We start from the raw sequence: 17,542 nt of genomic DNA, 5'->3' as shown, positions 1-17,542 counted from the left end.
CCGGATCTCTTCGGGCTCTGCTTCAGGTGTTTCCAGGATGGGCATCAGCGTCAAGAGTGCACAAACGAGCCTCTTTGCATCAGGTGTGGGTTTGCGGGGCATGTCTCGTCGCAGTGTACGCTCCTGCGCAGCCCGATGTCGGAGGAGGAGCTTCGGCGGGCGGTCATCGCCAAGGTGGCCAGGAAGGAGCCGGTAGAGAGTCGGTCACCATCTCCGGAGGTGGGGGTGCTGGTGCCTAGGCAGAGCATGCCGCCGGCATCGCTCTCGCCAGGCGCGCCCACCCCCGCTCCGATGGTCGCGGACGCTGCTTTCTTGGCGGCTCCGTCGGAAGTTTGCATCTTGCAGCGCTCTGCTGGGATGGATGACCTCGAGCAGAGGCTGAAGATGGCGGTTGTGGCGTATGTGGGGGGTCCAAGGCCGCCGGTGTCTTGCGACGACGCGGCAGTTGCTCTCTCGGTCCAGTTGGGGGTGCCAAGGCACAAGTTCTCCGTCCACAAGTTCCATCCGGAGGATTTCCTCGTGGTGTTCGCCGCACATGAGTTCAGGAACCGCGCTCTCGCCGTGCCGTTCGTGGAGCATCTGGGTGTCAAGATCTTCATCAGACCATGGATTCGGCAGGCGCAAGCGGCGTCGAGGATTATGCGCACCCATGTTGATCTCATGATTGAAGGGATTCCCTCTCACGCATGGTCGCAGGAATCGGCGGCAGAGCTTCTGGGCAGCTCCTGTCTCATCGAGAGTCTGGCCCCAGAAACGATGAGCAGAGAAGATCTCTCCTTGTTCAAATTGCGTGCTTGGTGTGTGGATCCTGATGAGGTGCATGTTTTCCGTCGACTGTGGGTGCCGGAACCGCCGGAGCCGGAGGTGCAGCAAGTCAAGTATCGGCAGCTTCTGGAGTACCCGATCTTAATCCACATTAGTCGTATGCGCGATTTCACAGCCCCTGAGAATTGGAGGAGGGATGCGAGCTCGGGTGACAGTGGGCAGAGTGGATTGCCTGATGATTCTTTTGGTTCGCATCCGGGTGGAGACTGGGTTGTGCAGCCATGGACGCGTGGTGTCAGGGATGATCGTGGTGCGGGGAGGCAGCTACCAGGGCCGGCGGCCGGAGAGGGCCGGGGTTCCTACCGGCAGGCGCTGGTGGGGAGGCTGGGCCCCTCGGATTGGAGGATTCCTTCCATGTCATCTGGTGCGCCAGTGACGATTTCTGCTGCTGGGGGGGCCGCTGGGATGCAGACTGTCGGGAGACCAAGACCAAGACCGAATGATTCAAATGCGAATCGTCCTGGAGGTGCGAGGGCGAATATGGTGGCGACACATGGCGAAGCAAGTTTGGCTGCCACTGCTGGACCGAGGGGCAATCAGGATGCTGGTTTGAATATGATTGGCGAGCAACTGGTCAGGGAGGATCCCGAGGTGGATAAGGGGACGGTTTTGGTCATGGATGGCCAGCTGGCGGGGGCAGGGTTGCCTGTCCGGACGACTGACCCCACACAACACACTAACCCAGACGATTTGGTGGGGGAGGCTCTGCCGGTCCGGTCGGCAGACCCCACGCAGCACGCTATCCCAGAGGATCGGGTGGGGGTGGCCCTGCCACCAAAGGGCACTGTGGAGTTGGTGACTGAGGCTCCGGATCCGGTGCGGATGGCCACAGCTGAGGCTGCTGTGGGATTGGGGGTAGAAGGTAGGATCGAAGCACAAACGATCCAGGAGACAACTATCGACCAGCAGGAGGATGGGATGGTTCGGGGTGGGGACCAGGCCCAGGCTGTGGGCTGGGACCCAGTGACAGAGATCCTGTGAACTGATGTGGTGCTCGGGATTGATGCTGCGCACATGCAGGATTTGGCATCGGATCCTGAGCATCTACTGCTACAGGAGAATGACATGACCACGTCCAGGGCACATGCATGCGAGGGCACTTTGGTGCATGGGCGAGAGCTTGTTCTTCATGGAGAGAACCAGGATCAGACTGGCATGCCTGCCGTGCTTCCTTCCAGAGAGCAAGTTGCAATTGGGAACATCAAATCCTTTTGCGCAGGGTTATTGAAAAAACTCGCGCCGCCACTTCTCAAGGAAATAGAAGGGATCCGAGGTGTGAGGGCAGGGCAAGATCCATTCACGCCGCGACGGGCTACCAGGTCAGGATGTGGCATAGGGACGAGGAAATCTAAAGCGACAATGGCGGAGGCAGTTTTGCTGAAAACACTTGGTATTGTAGGGGATGATCTGGCGGTCTCGGAGGACGCGCTAGGTCAACTACGATCGGTGTTTGACTCGCCACTTCAAGAAGGCCAGCTTAGGGCAATTGCTGCAATCTTCGGCAAGGTGATCCCGACGAACCTGACCCAAGAGTTGATGGAGGTGGCACCAGAGACGGCAATCCAGGTCTAGTGGGTGGCTGTGTGACATGGGGAGTCTGCATTCTCCAATGTCATACAACGCTATGGAGGTGGTGTGTTGGAATGTCCGAGGGCTGAACAGCCCTGACAAGAGAAAGGCGCTCCGGGAGTTCGCTGACACGGTGCATGTCGCGATAATTTGTATTCTCGAAACGAAACTAGAGGTTGTTAACCAGTACACTATGTTGCAATGCATTGGGCCATCGTATGATGGATTTGCGTATCTTCCGGCGTTGGCGACTAGAGGTGGAATCTTCATTGCGTGGGATTCCACGAGAGTTAATCTCTCTAACTTTGTGAATGATACTAATTTCATCACGAGCTACGTCCTGCCAAGGGAGGGCAACGCGTGGTGGCTTACGGTGGTGTATGGGCCACAAGAGGATGCTCAGAAGGTTATGTTTCTTGAGGAGCTGGCGGAGCGACGTAGCTACTACCCTGGACCGTGGTTGGTGATTGGGGATTTCAATCTCATTCTGCACGCTGCGGATAAGAACAATTCGCGGATTGATAGGAGGATGATGGGGAAGTTTAAGAAGTTTGTGGATGATAATGCACTTAAGGAATTGTTTTTGCACGGGCGCAAGTACACATGGAGCAATGACAGGGAGAGGCCTACTCTAACAAAGATCGATAGGGCATTTGCGTCGGTTGATTGGGAAATGGACCATCCAGAGAGCCTACTGCAGGCACTTTCAACCTCACTTTCTGATCATTGTCCGCTATATTTGTCGCTGGAGGAGCATTTGCAGTCGAAAAGGAGATTCAGATTCGAGCTGTTTTGGACGAAAATGGAGGGCTTCTTGGACATGGTTAAGGAAGCATGGATGTGTGAGGAGGAGATCACAGATCCCTTCATCAGACTGGATGTGCTTTTGAGGAACACTGCGCGCCATCTCACCGCATGGGGACAAAAGAAAGTGGGCAATATAAAGATGCAGATTGCAGTAGCTAATGCGGTCATACTTCGCTTCGATGTGGCACAGGAACAGCGACTACTCTCTAAGGAGGAACGGTGGCTCAGGAAGACCTTAAAACATATGGTGCTAGGTTTGGCTTCATTGGAAAGAACGATAGCGAGGCAATGATCTAGGGTTCGATGGCTTAAAGAGGGGGATGCAAACACACAATTGTTCCACTTGATTGCCAATGGCAGGAGGGCAAAGAATTTCATTTCGGCTATTTCCGTGGATGGACAAGTCATTGCAGATCAAGCTGGCAAAGAGGAGGCCTTCTATTCGGCATATCAGGATCTCCTTGGGAAGGATACTGCAAGGGAACACACATTAAACCTGGAAGCGCTGGACATTCAGTCTATGGATCTCTCGGAGCTGGATCGGCCTTTCAGTGAGGAGGAAATCTGGGTTGTTATTAAGGATCTCCCCTCAGACCGCGCTCCAGGACCGGATGGATACATTGGAATCTTCTTCCAAATGGCTTGGGGTATTGTGAAGAGGGATGTTATTGCTGCCCTCCAAAAACTATTCCTGGGCAATGGGAGGGGCTTTGGAAGGCTTAATCAGGCGCTTATCACATTAATACCTAAATCCCCGGAGGCTTGTCATGTTCAGGAATTCAGACCAATTAGCCTGGTCCACAGTTTGCCGAAGATAGCATCCAAGTTAATGACCACTAGGCTAAGGCCACGCATGGGGGAGTTGGTACACATCAACCAGTCAGCTTTTATAAAAGGAAGAGCACTGCATGACAACTTTCTTCTCGTGAGGCAAATGGCAAGAAGATTACATCAAAGGAAGGCGAAGGGAGTGTTGCTTAAATTGGACATATCGCGAGCATTTGACTCCTTGTCTTGGCCGTTCTTATTCGAGGTGCTAAGGGCAAAAGGGTTCTCGGAGGTCTGGCTATCTTGGTTGACAACACTGCTGTCTTCTGCTAGCTCTCGAGTAGTGGTAAATGGCTGTGCGGGCAAGAAATTCGTGCATGTTTGTGGTCTGCGACAAGGTGACTCTCTGTCTCCACTCCTATTCGTCATTGCAATGGATGTCCTCACCGCGATCATGAAGAAAGCGCATGACGAACAAGTCCTGAGCAGATTAAATGGATGTGGGCCAATGCAAAGGCTCTCCCTATATGCGGATGATGTAGTGATGTTCATCAAGCCGACCGCTACTGACATCTTATTTGTGAAAGAGATTCTTGGCATATTTGGCATGGCATCGGGGCTAAGGGTTAATTTTGCTAAATCCTCTGCCATCCTGATTAGAGGAGAGGAGGGTGACGAGGAGCTGATCCAAAGTGCATTGCCATGGAAGCTTGGGCATTTTCCGTGTAAGTATCTGGGACTACAACTCAGCATCAAACCGCTGACTCGCTCGGAGTGGCAGCCCATGGTGGACGCATCGCTTAAAATCCTGCCTGGGTGGCAGCGAGGGATGGTCACGAGACCAGGCAGACTCATCTTGGTGAACCAAGTGATGCGGGCCAGAGCCACACACCACCTGATTGTCGCGGAAGCTCCCAAATGGGCTTTGGACAGGATTGATAGTGGCTGCAGGGCATTCTTTTGGGCAGGCACAGAGGAGATTCAGAGAGGCAAGTGTGTAGTTTCTTGGAGACGTGTATGCCGACCTAAATACCTTGGTGGCTTAGGTGTGATAGATCTGCAAAAACAAGGCATTGCACTTAGACTGAGATGGGAATGGCTCCGAAGAACAGACGCTGCTAGACCTTGGCAGGGACTACATCTGACAGCGGACAAGAGAGTTATGGAGTCATTTGCGAGCCTAGTCCAATGGCAGATAGGAGATGGAAAAAGGACGTTGTTCTGGAAAGACAGGTGGATCAGAGGATACAGGATTGAGGAAATCGCCCCCCTGGTTGCAACCAAGGTGAGAACTCAAGTTGCAAATAGGAGATCTGTGCAGGAGGGTTTAGCCTCGCACGCTTGGACAAATGATATCATGGGAGACATGGACACTGATGGACTGGCGCAGTTCATTCAGTTATGGGAAGTACTGATGGAGGTGCACCCCACCGCGGGCATTGAGGATAAACCAGTTTGGGCTTGGACAGCACATGGGGACTACTCTACGGTTTCGGCATATAAGATGCTCTGTGAAGGAGGAATCAGGTTTCAGCTATCCTCGGCCATCTGGAAGAATGAAGCGCCACTAGCATGCAAAATCTACATGTGGCTAGCTGTCCAATACAGGCTGTGGACATCGGATAGGAGATTCAGGCATGGGTTACAAGATAGGACCTCTCCTTGCTACCTATGTGATCAAGAGGAGGATAATGTGGATCATATTCTACTTCAATGCGTGTACGCACGGCAAGTCTGGTTCCAGTGCTTCACCAGGGCTAATATCAACCTGGCCCTGCTTCCTACGCAGCACGCAAGGTTGGAGGATTGGTGGGCAGCAGGGAGGAAGCAAGTTGTCAAGTCCAAGAGGAAAGGCTTCGACACGCTCATAGCTCTCATTTGCTGGTGTCTATGGAAACAAAGGAATGGCAGGGTGTTTGGTGGAGCTAGGATTCTAAATGAAGGGGGAACGACTGAGCTTATATTCGAAGAACTAAAGCTTTGGGCTGTGGCAGGAGCTAAAGGAGTTCAACAATTTTTTGAGTAATCGCGTTAGGTGAGGGAGTGGAGTGTGTTGGAGCTTAGACACATGTTGATGTGATCTTTGCATTGTAATCTCTTGTAAATATTCTCTGCCTTCTATAAAGCTAAGGTACGCCGTTGGCGTACTCTCGAAAAAAGAAGGATATCATCACTTTATTAATCAAAAGGTACTTATGTATTTATGTTGTTATGGTTTGATACATTGAAATATTGTTATTGCCGTTATGCTAGTGTTGTTTTGTTCATATATTGCTAGTGTTGTGTTGTTTGGTTCATATACTACATTTGGAGCCAAATTTTTTTTGGATGAATACCCACCCTTCATTTCCTGGCGCCGCCACTGTCTGTAGTGTGTGTTTTTCAACACTTCTCCTTTTGCTGCTAAAGCATATCAGTGTACACATAGTTAATGTACATTGACGTTAATTTGAAAGTGGATGTGTTTCAATCGTGAGAGCACCACGAAAGGAAAATAATTCATGGCTGGAGAATTGGCAGCATGACCTTAGGAAGAATTGGAAAAGGTAATTGTTAAGATTCAGAATTTTATCTACTGGAGGATAGAGAGGATACAAGTACTGGAAGGAGGAAGAAGAATTTGCACAGAGGCGAACAAGCAACACGGACGGCAGTTTCACTTTCTATAGACAGCAAAACAGTCGCTCTATTGTAGGAGGTGTCTGTGGTGCCATCTGCAGATTACATGCACAAGTATTGCAGACAGATGTTGTCTAGACCATTGCACATGCCCTAAATACTGGGATTTGTTTTCCTGTTTCAGCGTGTGTCATGGGTAGTTTCTTGCCTGGAAATGCTAATTGACTAACGTTTGCCAGGAGGCCAACCCTAGCGAACATCTTGCAGGTCGCCACACGGATCTTGACGCAAGGCCAATGTCACGTCAACTCTCTGGAGTGCTTTGCTGTGAAAGGATCTAGCAAACTTCCCTCTCTTTATTATTTTTCAAATAAATGACGAGCGGTGTGAGGCTGAGGGAGTCAAACTCATGACCTCCAAAGAAGTATTTCCTCCGTAAACTAATATAAAAGTCTATTATGGTTCGAGAGGAGGTAGCAGGATCCAATCAAACACTACAGTGGAAGTGTGTTGAATCAAGAGTAGATAGTAAGCGCCTTTATTATGGTAGTTTCATTCTGTCCCTGCTTAGAAAAGGTCAAGTGGACACCGTCGGTATTGCCTTGCGAAGAGCTTTACTTGGAGAAATAGAAGGAACATGTATCACACGTGCAAAATTTGGGAGCGTGCCACCTCTTTGGGCTTCTATTGAATCGAGAAATTGGATTGTACTAAAACTATCGCTATATTTTTTCCTTTTCCTAGTTCTTCTTCCAAGCGCAAGATAACCCCAAGGGGACTGTTTAAATTACTAATATAGTGATTTAAACGCTCTTATATTAGTTTATAGAGAGAGTGCTTGAGTACCAAGCACGCTCACTACTGGGCTAAAGCTAGGTTTCTTTAATAGCTGTGCTTAAATCTCCTTTATGTATTTTGGTGAACTATTTTTTAAATTCTTCTTTCATTTGCAAAAAATAATCTGTTTTTTATTTTATTTTTATAGAGCAAAAATCCCTACTTTTCAGAGAGGATGTTTTTCAAAACTTGTCATGCGCATTTTTTATTATAGGTAGCATGACAGTTCATAGGTCCTTCTTTTATTATAGTTTTATTTTTTAAGAGCATGGCATTTTGTTATCGGTACCATGGCGGTTTTTATGTATTAAGAGCATGGCATTTTAATAGTCAAATAACATGGCATTTTAATAATAGGATGGCCGTTTTATTACTAAAAACATGTCATTTTATTATTAATAAGACATTAGTTTATTATTAAGAGCATGGCATTTTTAATAGTTAATAACATGGTATTTTTATTTTTAAGAGGATGTCAGTTTCGTAATCAACAACATGGCATTTTTATTATTAAGTGGATGGTTGTTTATTCTTAAGAGTATGGCATTTGTATTTATCATTAACTTGGCAGTTTTAATTTTTAAGAGCATGTCATTTTAATATTCAATAACATTGTATTTTTATTATTAAGAGGATGGCATATTTTATTATTTAGATGATGGCATTTTAATTTTTAATGTCATTGCATTTTTTCCCTTTTTTAACCATGATAGTTTTAAAAGTTTAGCATGACAATCATAATTCTGATCATGGCAATTAGGGTCCTTTTTTATTGTTGTCATTTTTTCTAAAAAAAAGAAGATAATTGGGCCTATGGGCAGCACAAGAACCGCGTGGCACTTTTTTGGGTGAATGGGATGGGATTTGGACAGCTTTTTAAGACCTAAATCGATCAACTAGTCATTGATCAAACCTATACAAGCGACGTTTTCAATGATCAAAAGGGTTCGCTCGATGGACCATCCTGGGACAAACAAATCATTCACGGGGGTCCTCCCAGAGCTGACGTGCGTTGGATATTAGGGTCCTATAATGGTGTGTTTCGTCACGATTCCTATTGTGATGGTTTTCTACTAGCCATGACACTATTGTGTTGGTTTTATGCATTTAACTCCTCAACGTAGTGTTGGGACTAATGATCTACGTAGTATGATTATTCCATTGATGGTGATGTAAATATTCTTTGATAAATAAAGCAAGACATGATGGCATTTGCTTAGAAAAAAGCATAGAAGATAGGATGTATGACTCATGTCTAACCATCAAGCCAAATCTCGTTTTGTATTCCAGATATGCAGAAGCTACTTGTGAACTGTTATGTTTGTATCTCCGATACCATGTTAAGAGTCAGAAAAGCATTGAGGAGATACACCATATGTTTTGCAATGCTATATATTTATCTTTACTTACTGTGTACACTAATTTCCCTTGCACCTGCAAACATAATCTATAATTGTCTGGACATGCATTGCACCTTCTATGATTTTGCTACATTGAGAAATGCATAATATTATAGTTAAACTATGAAATTCTTGAAACTCATTTAAATTATACTCCCTCCATTCCATAATAACTGTGTGGTGTATTATGAAACTTGGACAATGCATGTAAATTCTCACATAAGGTTGTAATATTAGTTGAGACATGCGTTGTTGAACGTGTACGCTTACTAGTGTGAACAGAGGTGTCATTGTGCGGAGCATCAAGACTAGAACAAAGAAAGGCATCGTGTCATAAGAAAGATACCATCAAAACAGACATTTGTATCTTGCTGGACTGCAATTATTCACAATGAGTTTGCCGTTCTTAAGATCCGTGGATCAAATTGGTTTTTGTAACTTGTGATACTAAACACAATTATCATGTTAATTGTACATTTTTGTTTATTTTCACAAAGTTTTCAAAGTAATAAAATATTATTAAGCATCAAGTAATTCCAAACGAATCTTCCATGCGCTGATGCAAGATATGATGCCTGCAATACAATATACAGATCTTCCTATTCGTCGATGGCTCTTTCGATTCTCAGTGATGATTATCTCGATCGTTTTGGTTTACGGTCATCTAGCTTTGGAGCTTAAAACTCTTCTGGTTAATTTCATAAAAGCTACATCGTGATCAAAATAGAGTAATAGATTGTTTGGCAAGACATAACTGTACTGAATGTAGCACAGTTGTATGGCTACAGAGAAGGCCCCATGTATCGAGGAAATCTTGCCTCTTGATAGTAACTCTGTAATTCTGGAATGAAAACCCTTTTTCCTGCAAAAAATGTAATTCCAAAGAAAGGAAGTAGATTTGAAATGAGAATCTAAGCCCTGATTTTTTTTTCAAAAGTAAAGCCTGTCAAGTGGGACTCGGTGAAACCCGGGACACCACATAGTGCCTCCCATGAGGCCACCACAACCGGCCAGGAGAACACCTCAAGTGCTACGGTGATATGAACTCTTGGGCAGCCGTTGGATCTGAGATCCAATGGTCCCAAGAAGTCTGTAACTTTTTGCATAAAAGCCCCTTAAAAATTTAAAAATTGTGCATAGGTCCAGCTGATCCATAGCTCCCCGATGCCGTTTCGTTTAAGATCCGACAGCTCGGAAGTCCGTATGGTAGCACTATTTCCCATCGGGCGGCCACCTAGCCGCCGGGTGTCCTCCTACCTGCCATCTGTTGCTTCGTCCCAAATTAATCAATCCACAAAATCAAACCGCTGCTTGGTCGTTAAGCCTCTGGCTGCCTTAAGTTCAAAAAAAAAAAAAAAGCCTCTGGCTGCCTTCTACACGGCCAAACCCTATAGATCCCCATCCCCATCCCCGGACAGCCAAACCAATTGCAACTCTCTCGCACTCTCCTCCTCCTCCGACGAATCTCGAATCACAAGCAGCGGAACCGATCGATGGAGGAGGCCTGCGAGATCGCGCGCCTGCCGGAGGAGCTCGTCTCGGCGGCGCTGGCCCGCACGTCCCCGCGCGACGCCTGCCGGGCCGCGGCGGTGTCCCCGGCCTTCCGCGACGCGGCCGACTCCGACGCCGTCTGGGCCCGCTTCCTGCCCCCCGGCGGCCTCCCGCCGCTCGCCGACGGGGAGCTGGCCGGCCCCGCCCCGCCCTCCTCCAAGAAGGAGCTCTTCCTCCGCCTCTCAGCCGGCCCCGCCCTCCTCCAGGACAGGCTCGTGGTACGTGCCTGTACTGCACGCTGATTCCTAATTTCCCCAACAGATTCGGTCGATCTCTAATCAATTGATGGTCGTGTGGGCGCAGAGTATGTGGGTGGACAGGGAGACCGGCGCCAAGTGCTACATGCTGTCCGCCAGGAACCTCTTCATCGTGTGGGGCGACACGCCGCAGTACTGGACCTGGATCCCGCTCGACGACTCCAGGTCCATTCGCCGCTCTCTCCTATTCCGATGCAGATTGTCCGAATTGCATCTAGCCTGTGTTCCTGAATGTTTCTGAATGTTGCTGCTCATCTAACTGCAACTGCATTTGATCTGATTGTGCTGTTGCTTTGCGGTCTCACGCGCTTGATTGCAATTAATTTGACGAGGTTATATAGGATGGTAGATCAAACTACCTTTGCCGTGAGCCAAAAACTCAGAATAGGGATTTCTGCATGGTTCTGACTAGCAAAATTTATGATAAGAACATAGTTCAAATCAGTTGTTGAAGATCTCGAAACTGTTTGGAAGTGGTTAAGTTGAAGTCAGTTTCATTTGGAGAGTGGAATACCGCTGTACATGCTAGTTCCTTCACACATAAGCAGAACCAAGTGCTACTTTTATCTTCCTTGCTGTCAAGAGCAGAGGGCGTGCCCTTTACAACTTTGTTCTTTATGAACCATGCACAGCACATAGATGACACTTTGCATAAACAATGTGATTTCTATGATCTACCTTGTTGACAGTAGGCAATATGTGGTTAATACCAAGTCACAGGATCTCTCTGCAATTCTAGATCAATTTCAGCAACTTATGTTGTTGATTGGTTTTCGTCATTGTTACGGAACTTTGCTGCAATGCTAGATCGTTCTCTTCAACTTAAGGTGTTGATTGGTTTTTGTCTTTGTTACAAATCCTGACCCTATGTTTGCGACAGGTTCTCTGAAGGTGCCCAACTCATGCATGTTTGCTGGTTCGAGATCCGCGGGAAGATACATAGCAAGATGCTCTCCCAGGACACAACCTATGCCGCCTACATGGTCTTCAAGACGACCGATAATTTCTACGGGCTGGATTTTCCTGTCCAGGAGGCATCGATCAGCGCCGGAGCAACCAACACAACCCGCAAGGTTTGCCTCCAAGGTAATGATGACGACGACGGCGAGGGTGGGGTGCCCGAGAACTACCGGCCGATGGTTCCCTTTCCGCGGCTAAGACTCAGGAGAAGGAACCGCCGCGTAGTATCCCACGAAGAGAATGTCGCGCTCCCACAGCAAAGGGCCGACGGGTGGATGGAGCTGGAGCTGGGCGAGTTCCTCAATGAGGGGGGCGATGACGGCGAGGTGTCCATCAGCCTGGTGGAGACGAAAGGCGGGAACTGGAAGAGCGGCCTCATCGTGCAGGGCATCGAGATCAGACGTAAGAAATCGGGCTGAGTGAGGAGCCCCTGGGATTCGACTCGCCCGGGTCGATGTAAATGAATAAGGGAAAACATATCTTCTGTAGTGTGTGGTTTTGAACACTTCTCCTTTTGCTGCTAAAGCATACTATGTGTACAGCCTATGCTACCTACTATGACTGATGAATTACGGGTTAAGCAGATTTGCGTCTGGCTATGTGAGATCCTTGTGTCTTGTGTCTAGTGGCTCCTTGGCATCTGGTTATGTGAGATACATTTGGCTTGTTGGCAATGCACAAAAGGTTCTTCTCGCACAGGATTCTGCAGAATCTCATATATGTTTCTGTCACTGTCTTCTTTGCCCTGGCTGCGAGCATTTAGTTTTCGATTTCCTTGGGCCGACTGTGAAGATTAGAAGAAGATAAAATTGGATTCAAAAAGCAGCACAAGCCTTTGAGGAGAAACTATGTCAAGGAAAGAAGAGAGTTTCAGCGAGAAAATGCGCTAGGAAAAATTATGTGAAAGAAAGGAGAGTTTCTGCAGCAATAGGATTATTTTTTCCTCTGGCGTTTGAGGAAAAACTATGTCAAGGAAAGAAGAGTTTTGGCGAGAAAATGCGCGAGGGGAAATTATGCGAAAGAAAGGAGAGTTTCTGCAGGAATAGGAATATAGGATTATTTTTCCTCTGGTAAACCGTGAAGATTATTAGTAGAACATAAATTTGATTCAACTGAACTGAAGAGAAGTCAGAGAAAAAAAAGGAAAAAGGAATTGGGGTGAGAGAGGCTCGAACTCTCGACCTCAGGATCACTCGCATGTTTTAGCTATGAGACCTACGCGCTAGCCAACTGCGCCACCACCCCAATTAGTGTACGATGAATGATTCAGTCCTTCTTATAAAAAAGGCAGATAGGGAAGAAAAAGGGGAGGGATAGAAAAGGAATTGGGGCGAGAGAGGCTCCAACTCAGGATTACTCACTAGCTCTGAGATATTTATCCTCAACGTGCGCCGGCCCCACCGCCCAGCCACTGGATCGCCCAATGCAGCTATGAGACCTACGCGCTAGCCAACTGCGCCACCGCCCCGGCGTTGTTCTCTCGCCATGCCCGACCTCCTTTATATTCGCTGAGTAACTAGTACTCTACCATGCATATTTCCACACAGGTTTGTTGGTTGCAGAGAACTACAGTAATAAGCAGCAGTATGGCAAGATGGAGCAACAGTCATTTGTGGTTTTGTTTGTGTGCATACAGATGATATATGTACCCACCGGTGGCGATGTCAGGGTATAAACGACCTTTGGGACCAGTGCTACTGCATGACCAAATACCGGCATTAGTAGAGATTTGACTCTGGTTTTGGACACAATCTTGAGTATCTTCAGGGGGTGGCAGTTCAGCATTAGTACTCGTTATACAATGGTCTTCGTTTTTTTCCTTTTTAATAAAGAGAGATTCCTCTACGATTTCTATTATGAGAAACCACATATTGTGTTCTTACAACTACCAGCGACATAGACAGGAAAATGACGACGCATGATCAAGACGGAAATGAGCGTGCACTAGATCAAGCAATAAAGAAACACCCGCGTCGCCCCCGCTCGGGCGACTCGGGCGGCGCCCAAACCCTAGCCACCGGGGCCGCGATCTCCCTCTTCCCCTTCCTCCGCCGCCGCCGGGCTAAGCCCGGAGGCCGTCGGCGGTGGCGGGGGACTCCCTCTCTCCCGCATCTTAGGGTTGGTGCGGTGCCCCTAAACGCGTGGTGGTACGGTCGATTCAATCTATGTGTCGCGGCGGCGATGGTTGCGGCAGGCGGCAGCGTGGTGGCCGGCCCTGCCTTGGGCGGCGGCAGCTGCAGGTGCGGCACATTACTGTACCGCGAAGGGTGGTGGCTGCGGTCGGCGGCGGCGCGCCATCGGGCGTCGGATCAGCGGCGCCGGCGTGGAGGGCTTGGTGGACTATTCGGCGGCGCCTCTGGTCAGATCTGATCTGGCCGGTGCAGCGACGATGGTGGCCATCTCCTCCGTCGAAGGTGGTCGGCCTGAGGCTGGATGGCCGGATCTCGACATCCGTCATCTAATCCTGGCTGCGAGTCGGGAAGATAGAGTTGCCGGTGAAAACCGAGCCGTTGGCAGGTGATGGCGGTGTTCTGCGTCGTTACCTTGATGAAGGCATCATCGTGTAACTTCTGTCGACCCACTTGTGCTGCTTCGGGGGAAACCCTAGGATCCGGTCTTCCAGATCGGATGATGGCGGTACTGTGGTGTCGTTTCTTTCTTGGGAGCATCGTTGGTGAAGCAACGCTGAAAGACAGAGGCATGAGGTGGAGCGGCTTCGTCTTGCACGAAGCTTCGGTGGAGATGTCAAGTCATGCCTAGTCGGCAGGTGCTACGCACGAAAGATCCTCCAGAATTTTCGCGTCTGGATGGACGAGTGCAGGGCGCTGGCGCCGTTGGGTGTCGTGGTGGCGTCGACGGATGGACGAACTGACAAGGATGATGCGGATCTCTCTCCTGAAGATGGGCCAGCGGTCCGATGATGATGGCGGCTTCTAAAACGTGTGCATGTGGTGTACGCTTTAGGTCTGCTACACCGGCTATTCGTTCCGATGCGTTATGTGGATGGATCGGCGACGACACCGGTTTTAGATATGGGAGTGAGAGCACTCCATATTATCGATTTTTGTAGGTGTGAGTGATGGTTTTGGGTGGCTTGATGTATGTTCTTGTTAGACCTATGTTCAATAATAAATAAAGATGATCTTATGCATCGATTGATGCAGAGGCCGAGGGATTTAATAAAATATGATCAAAACGGAACAAACTGAGCTATCGATAGCTGCCCATCAAATCAAAACCATAAAAAGGGCACATTTTGGGTCGAATGACCAACAACAAATGGCCTATTGTTTTGAATAGCGTAGTCTCTCAACCACATATTGAACTCTTGCAAGCATCAAAACTTGACGCCTTTCTTCAAATAAGCATACTCGTCCTCATTCTTTGGCCTTGGATCGCCGACTTTCGAGCACGGTGTTGGTTTAATCAAACCCAATCTCATGCCACCATGAACAATGACCATGTCGGCAAGACTAAGATCATGAAACAATAGGACACCACTTTCCTTGCCAGTCACCTTCGTGAAGATTTGATTTTCTTGCTCCGTGAATCCATCCTCGTCCAATTCTTCCTCCGGAGCCTCGTCATCCAAGCCATACCCATACATGCGGCTATAGGGGAGGCTACGATCCATGTCTTGTTGGAAGACAATGACATTCAAGTTACCGATGGCATGATAATGAATCTCTCCATCTTCCGCATAAGCATCACCATGAGAAATAGCGTGAGCGTCATCATGAGCAATAGCATGATCGATCATCACCATGAGCAATAGCATCATCATCACCATGAGCAATAGCATCAATCTCTTCCTCTTGAATTACTATGGCTCTAGCATTCATCCCTACTTCATTTGGTTGGCTACTTGGTGGTTGGCTAGAAGAATTGGGGACATACACCTCGACTGTACCATCATGCATTGGGGAGGAGAAATTTCGGTTCAAGTCGATTTGTAGCCGAGGAATTTCAACCTTTGTGTCAAACAATTCAAGTGACTTGTCTTTCGATTCCTTAACTTTATCCTTATACACTTTTCAATGCAATTCCGAGGTGATAGGCATACTCTTCAATTGAGAATTTACTCCCACTCTAACCTTGTACCTTTCAATAAGTTTAACCTCATCATTTGGGTCAACGAGGGGGTCGGCGACGGCGAGGTGTCCTTCAGCCTGACGGAGACCAAAGGTGAAAACTGGAAGCGGGGCCTCATCGTGCAGGGCATTGAGATCAGACGTAAGAAATCAGGTTGAGCGAGGCGCTCCTAGGATTCGACCCACCCATGTCAGAGTAAATGAACAAGGAAAGCATATCTTCTGTAGTGTGAGGTTTTGAACGCCTCTCCTTTTGCTGCTAAAGCATATCTGTATAGACTGTGATACCCAGATGACTGATGAGTTAGGGGTGTTCGGTTTGCTAGATGACGCATGCCGTTTGTAGGCCTTGGTTAGGCATATTTGCGTATGGTTATGTGAGATCCTTCTGTCTAGTGTCTCCTTGGCATCTGGTTACGTGAGATCCTTGTGGCTCGTTGGCGTATCTACAAAGTTTAGTTGAAGATGTAAGTGAAAATGCATGGCTCTTTTGTATCTACTCCCTCCGTCACGGTTTAGAAGGCGCGCTTGGAAATTCTCTGAGACCTAGGTGGTTATCTATTGGTTGTGAGATGGGCTAAAAAATAGCATTCACACTACACATGTATATAGAAATAGTATATCGGAGTACTAATTAGCTACTAAAAATAAATGCAATGCGCCATAAACCTTGTCTATTGTGGAAACGCACGTAAATTTAACTGTGCCTTTTAAACTGTGACGGAGGAAGTACAAAGGTAGTTAAGACGTCAAAATGCCATACATTTTCACTTACATCTTCACTCATATATGCTTGCATATCTGTAAGAATAGATATTGCATGTTAGAAAGGTCATGCACTACTTTTCTAGAACAGATAAGGAAAGAAAAGGTTGGTACAGTTCATTCTTTCGCAAGAGTCAGGACCTTGTAATACAGAATCTCTTCATATAAGTATGTTTCTGTCACCATCTTCCTTGGGCCGACTGTGAAGATTGGAAGAAGATAAAATTGGATTCAAAAAGCAGCACAAGCCTTTGAGGAAAAAACTGTGTCGACGAAAGGAGAGAGGGCTTCAGCGAGAAATGACGAATTTAAGAAAATGTGTGTGAGGAAAAATTATGTGAAAGAAAGGAGAGATTCTGCGGGAATAGGATTATTTTTCCTGTGGCCAACCGTGAAGATTTTTATAAGAAGATAAATTCATTCAACTAAACTGAAAAGAGAGGTTGCAAAAAACTACAAAAATTTGGGGCGAGAGAGGCTCGAACTCTCGACCTCAGGATCACTCGCATTAGCTATGAGACCTACGCGCTAGCCAACTGCGCCACCGCCCCGTTGTGTTTGTTGATGTATCTAACCTTCTTTATATCCACAATAGCTACAGTAGTGCTCTACCTTTTCATACAGTTTTTTATTTAAAACGGATCTTTTACAGAGAATTACTCCCTCCGTTCCTAAATTGAGTTTTTATAGAAATTTCACTATAAACTACATAGTTAGCAAAATGAATGAATCTACACAAAAGCGCATCAATACACGTTCATATGTGGTTTAAAATAAAATCTCTATAAAGACTTATATTTAGAAACAGAAGGAGTAATACGCAGTACGGCAAGACAGAGGAAACAATCATCCGTGGTTCTGTTTGTGTGCATACAGATGATGTACCCGCCATTGGCGATGTCAGTATAAACGACCTTTAGAACGAGTGCTTCTACATGACCAAATATCGGCATTAGTAGAAATTTGACTCGCTTTTGGACTGATTCTTGAGTACTCCTATCTTCAGAGGGTGGCAGATTAGCACTCGGTATACAATGGTCTTTTTTTGGGGGGAACCAACATGTAGTTGGATGAATAGGAGACAGTGGTATCT

The 17,542-nt window shown here is 47.3% G+C and overlaps 1 protein-coding gene and 2 non-coding genes across 3 annotated transcripts; 1 reads left to right on the top strand and 2 right to left on the bottom strand.

Annotated features, from left to right (window-relative positions):
* Positions 1–10,196: 10,196 nt before the first annotated feature.
* Positions 10,197–12,178, top strand: LOC123128939 (F-box protein PP2-B10). Its single transcript, XM_044549060.1, has 3 exons — positions 10,197–10,594; positions 10,680–10,798; positions 11,514–12,178. The coding sequence occupies exons 1-3, from the start codon at positions 10,319–10,321 to the stop codon at positions 12,010–12,012; spliced, it is 894 nt and encodes a 297-aa protein (XP_044404995.1). The 5' UTR covers positions 10,197–10,318; the 3' UTR covers positions 12,013–12,178.
* Positions 12,179–12,747: 569 nt separating this feature from the next.
* Positions 12,748–12,838, bottom strand: TRNAM-CAU (transfer RNA methionine (anticodon CAU)). The gene is given in 2 exon segments: positions 12,748–12,783; positions 12,801–12,838. It is a non-coding gene; the product is annotated as a tRNA-Met (tRNA).
* A 4,075-nt stretch (positions 12,839–16,913) lies between these two features.
* Positions 16,914–17,000, bottom strand: TRNAM-CAU (transfer RNA methionine (anticodon CAU)). Its single transcript is given in 2 exon segments — positions 16,914–16,949; positions 16,963–17,000. It is a non-coding gene; the product is annotated as a tRNA-Met (tRNA).
* Positions 17,001–17,542: the final 542 nt, after the last annotated feature.

Source organism: Triticum aestivum, chromosome 6A, assembly GCF_018294505.1.
Source record: "Triticum aestivum cultivar Chinese Spring chromosome 6A, IWGSC CS RefSeq v2.1, whole genome shotgun sequence".
Taxonomy (NCBI): Eukaryota; Viridiplantae; Streptophyta; class Magnoliopsida; order Poales; family Poaceae; genus Triticum; species Triticum aestivum.
The sequence above is the reverse complement of the archived record's forward strand: the minus strand, read 5'-3'. Positions and strand labels throughout refer to the sequence as shown.

Excerpts from the sequence above, each read along its gene's own strand:
- LOC123128939 (XM_044549060.1), top strand. The coding sequence starts at position 10,319 with ATGGAGGAGGCCTGCGAGATCGCGCGCCTGCCGGAGGAGCTCGTCTCG. Across the intron at positions 10,595-10,679 it reads TCCTCCAGGACAGGCTCGTG|AGTATGTGGGTGGACAGGGA; the intron begins GTACGTGCCTGT and ends GTGTGGGCGCAG. Across the intron at positions 10,799-11,513 it reads ATCCCGCTCGACGACTCCAG|GTTCTCTGAAGGTGCCCAAC; the intron begins GTCCATTCGCCG and ends TGTTTGCGACAG.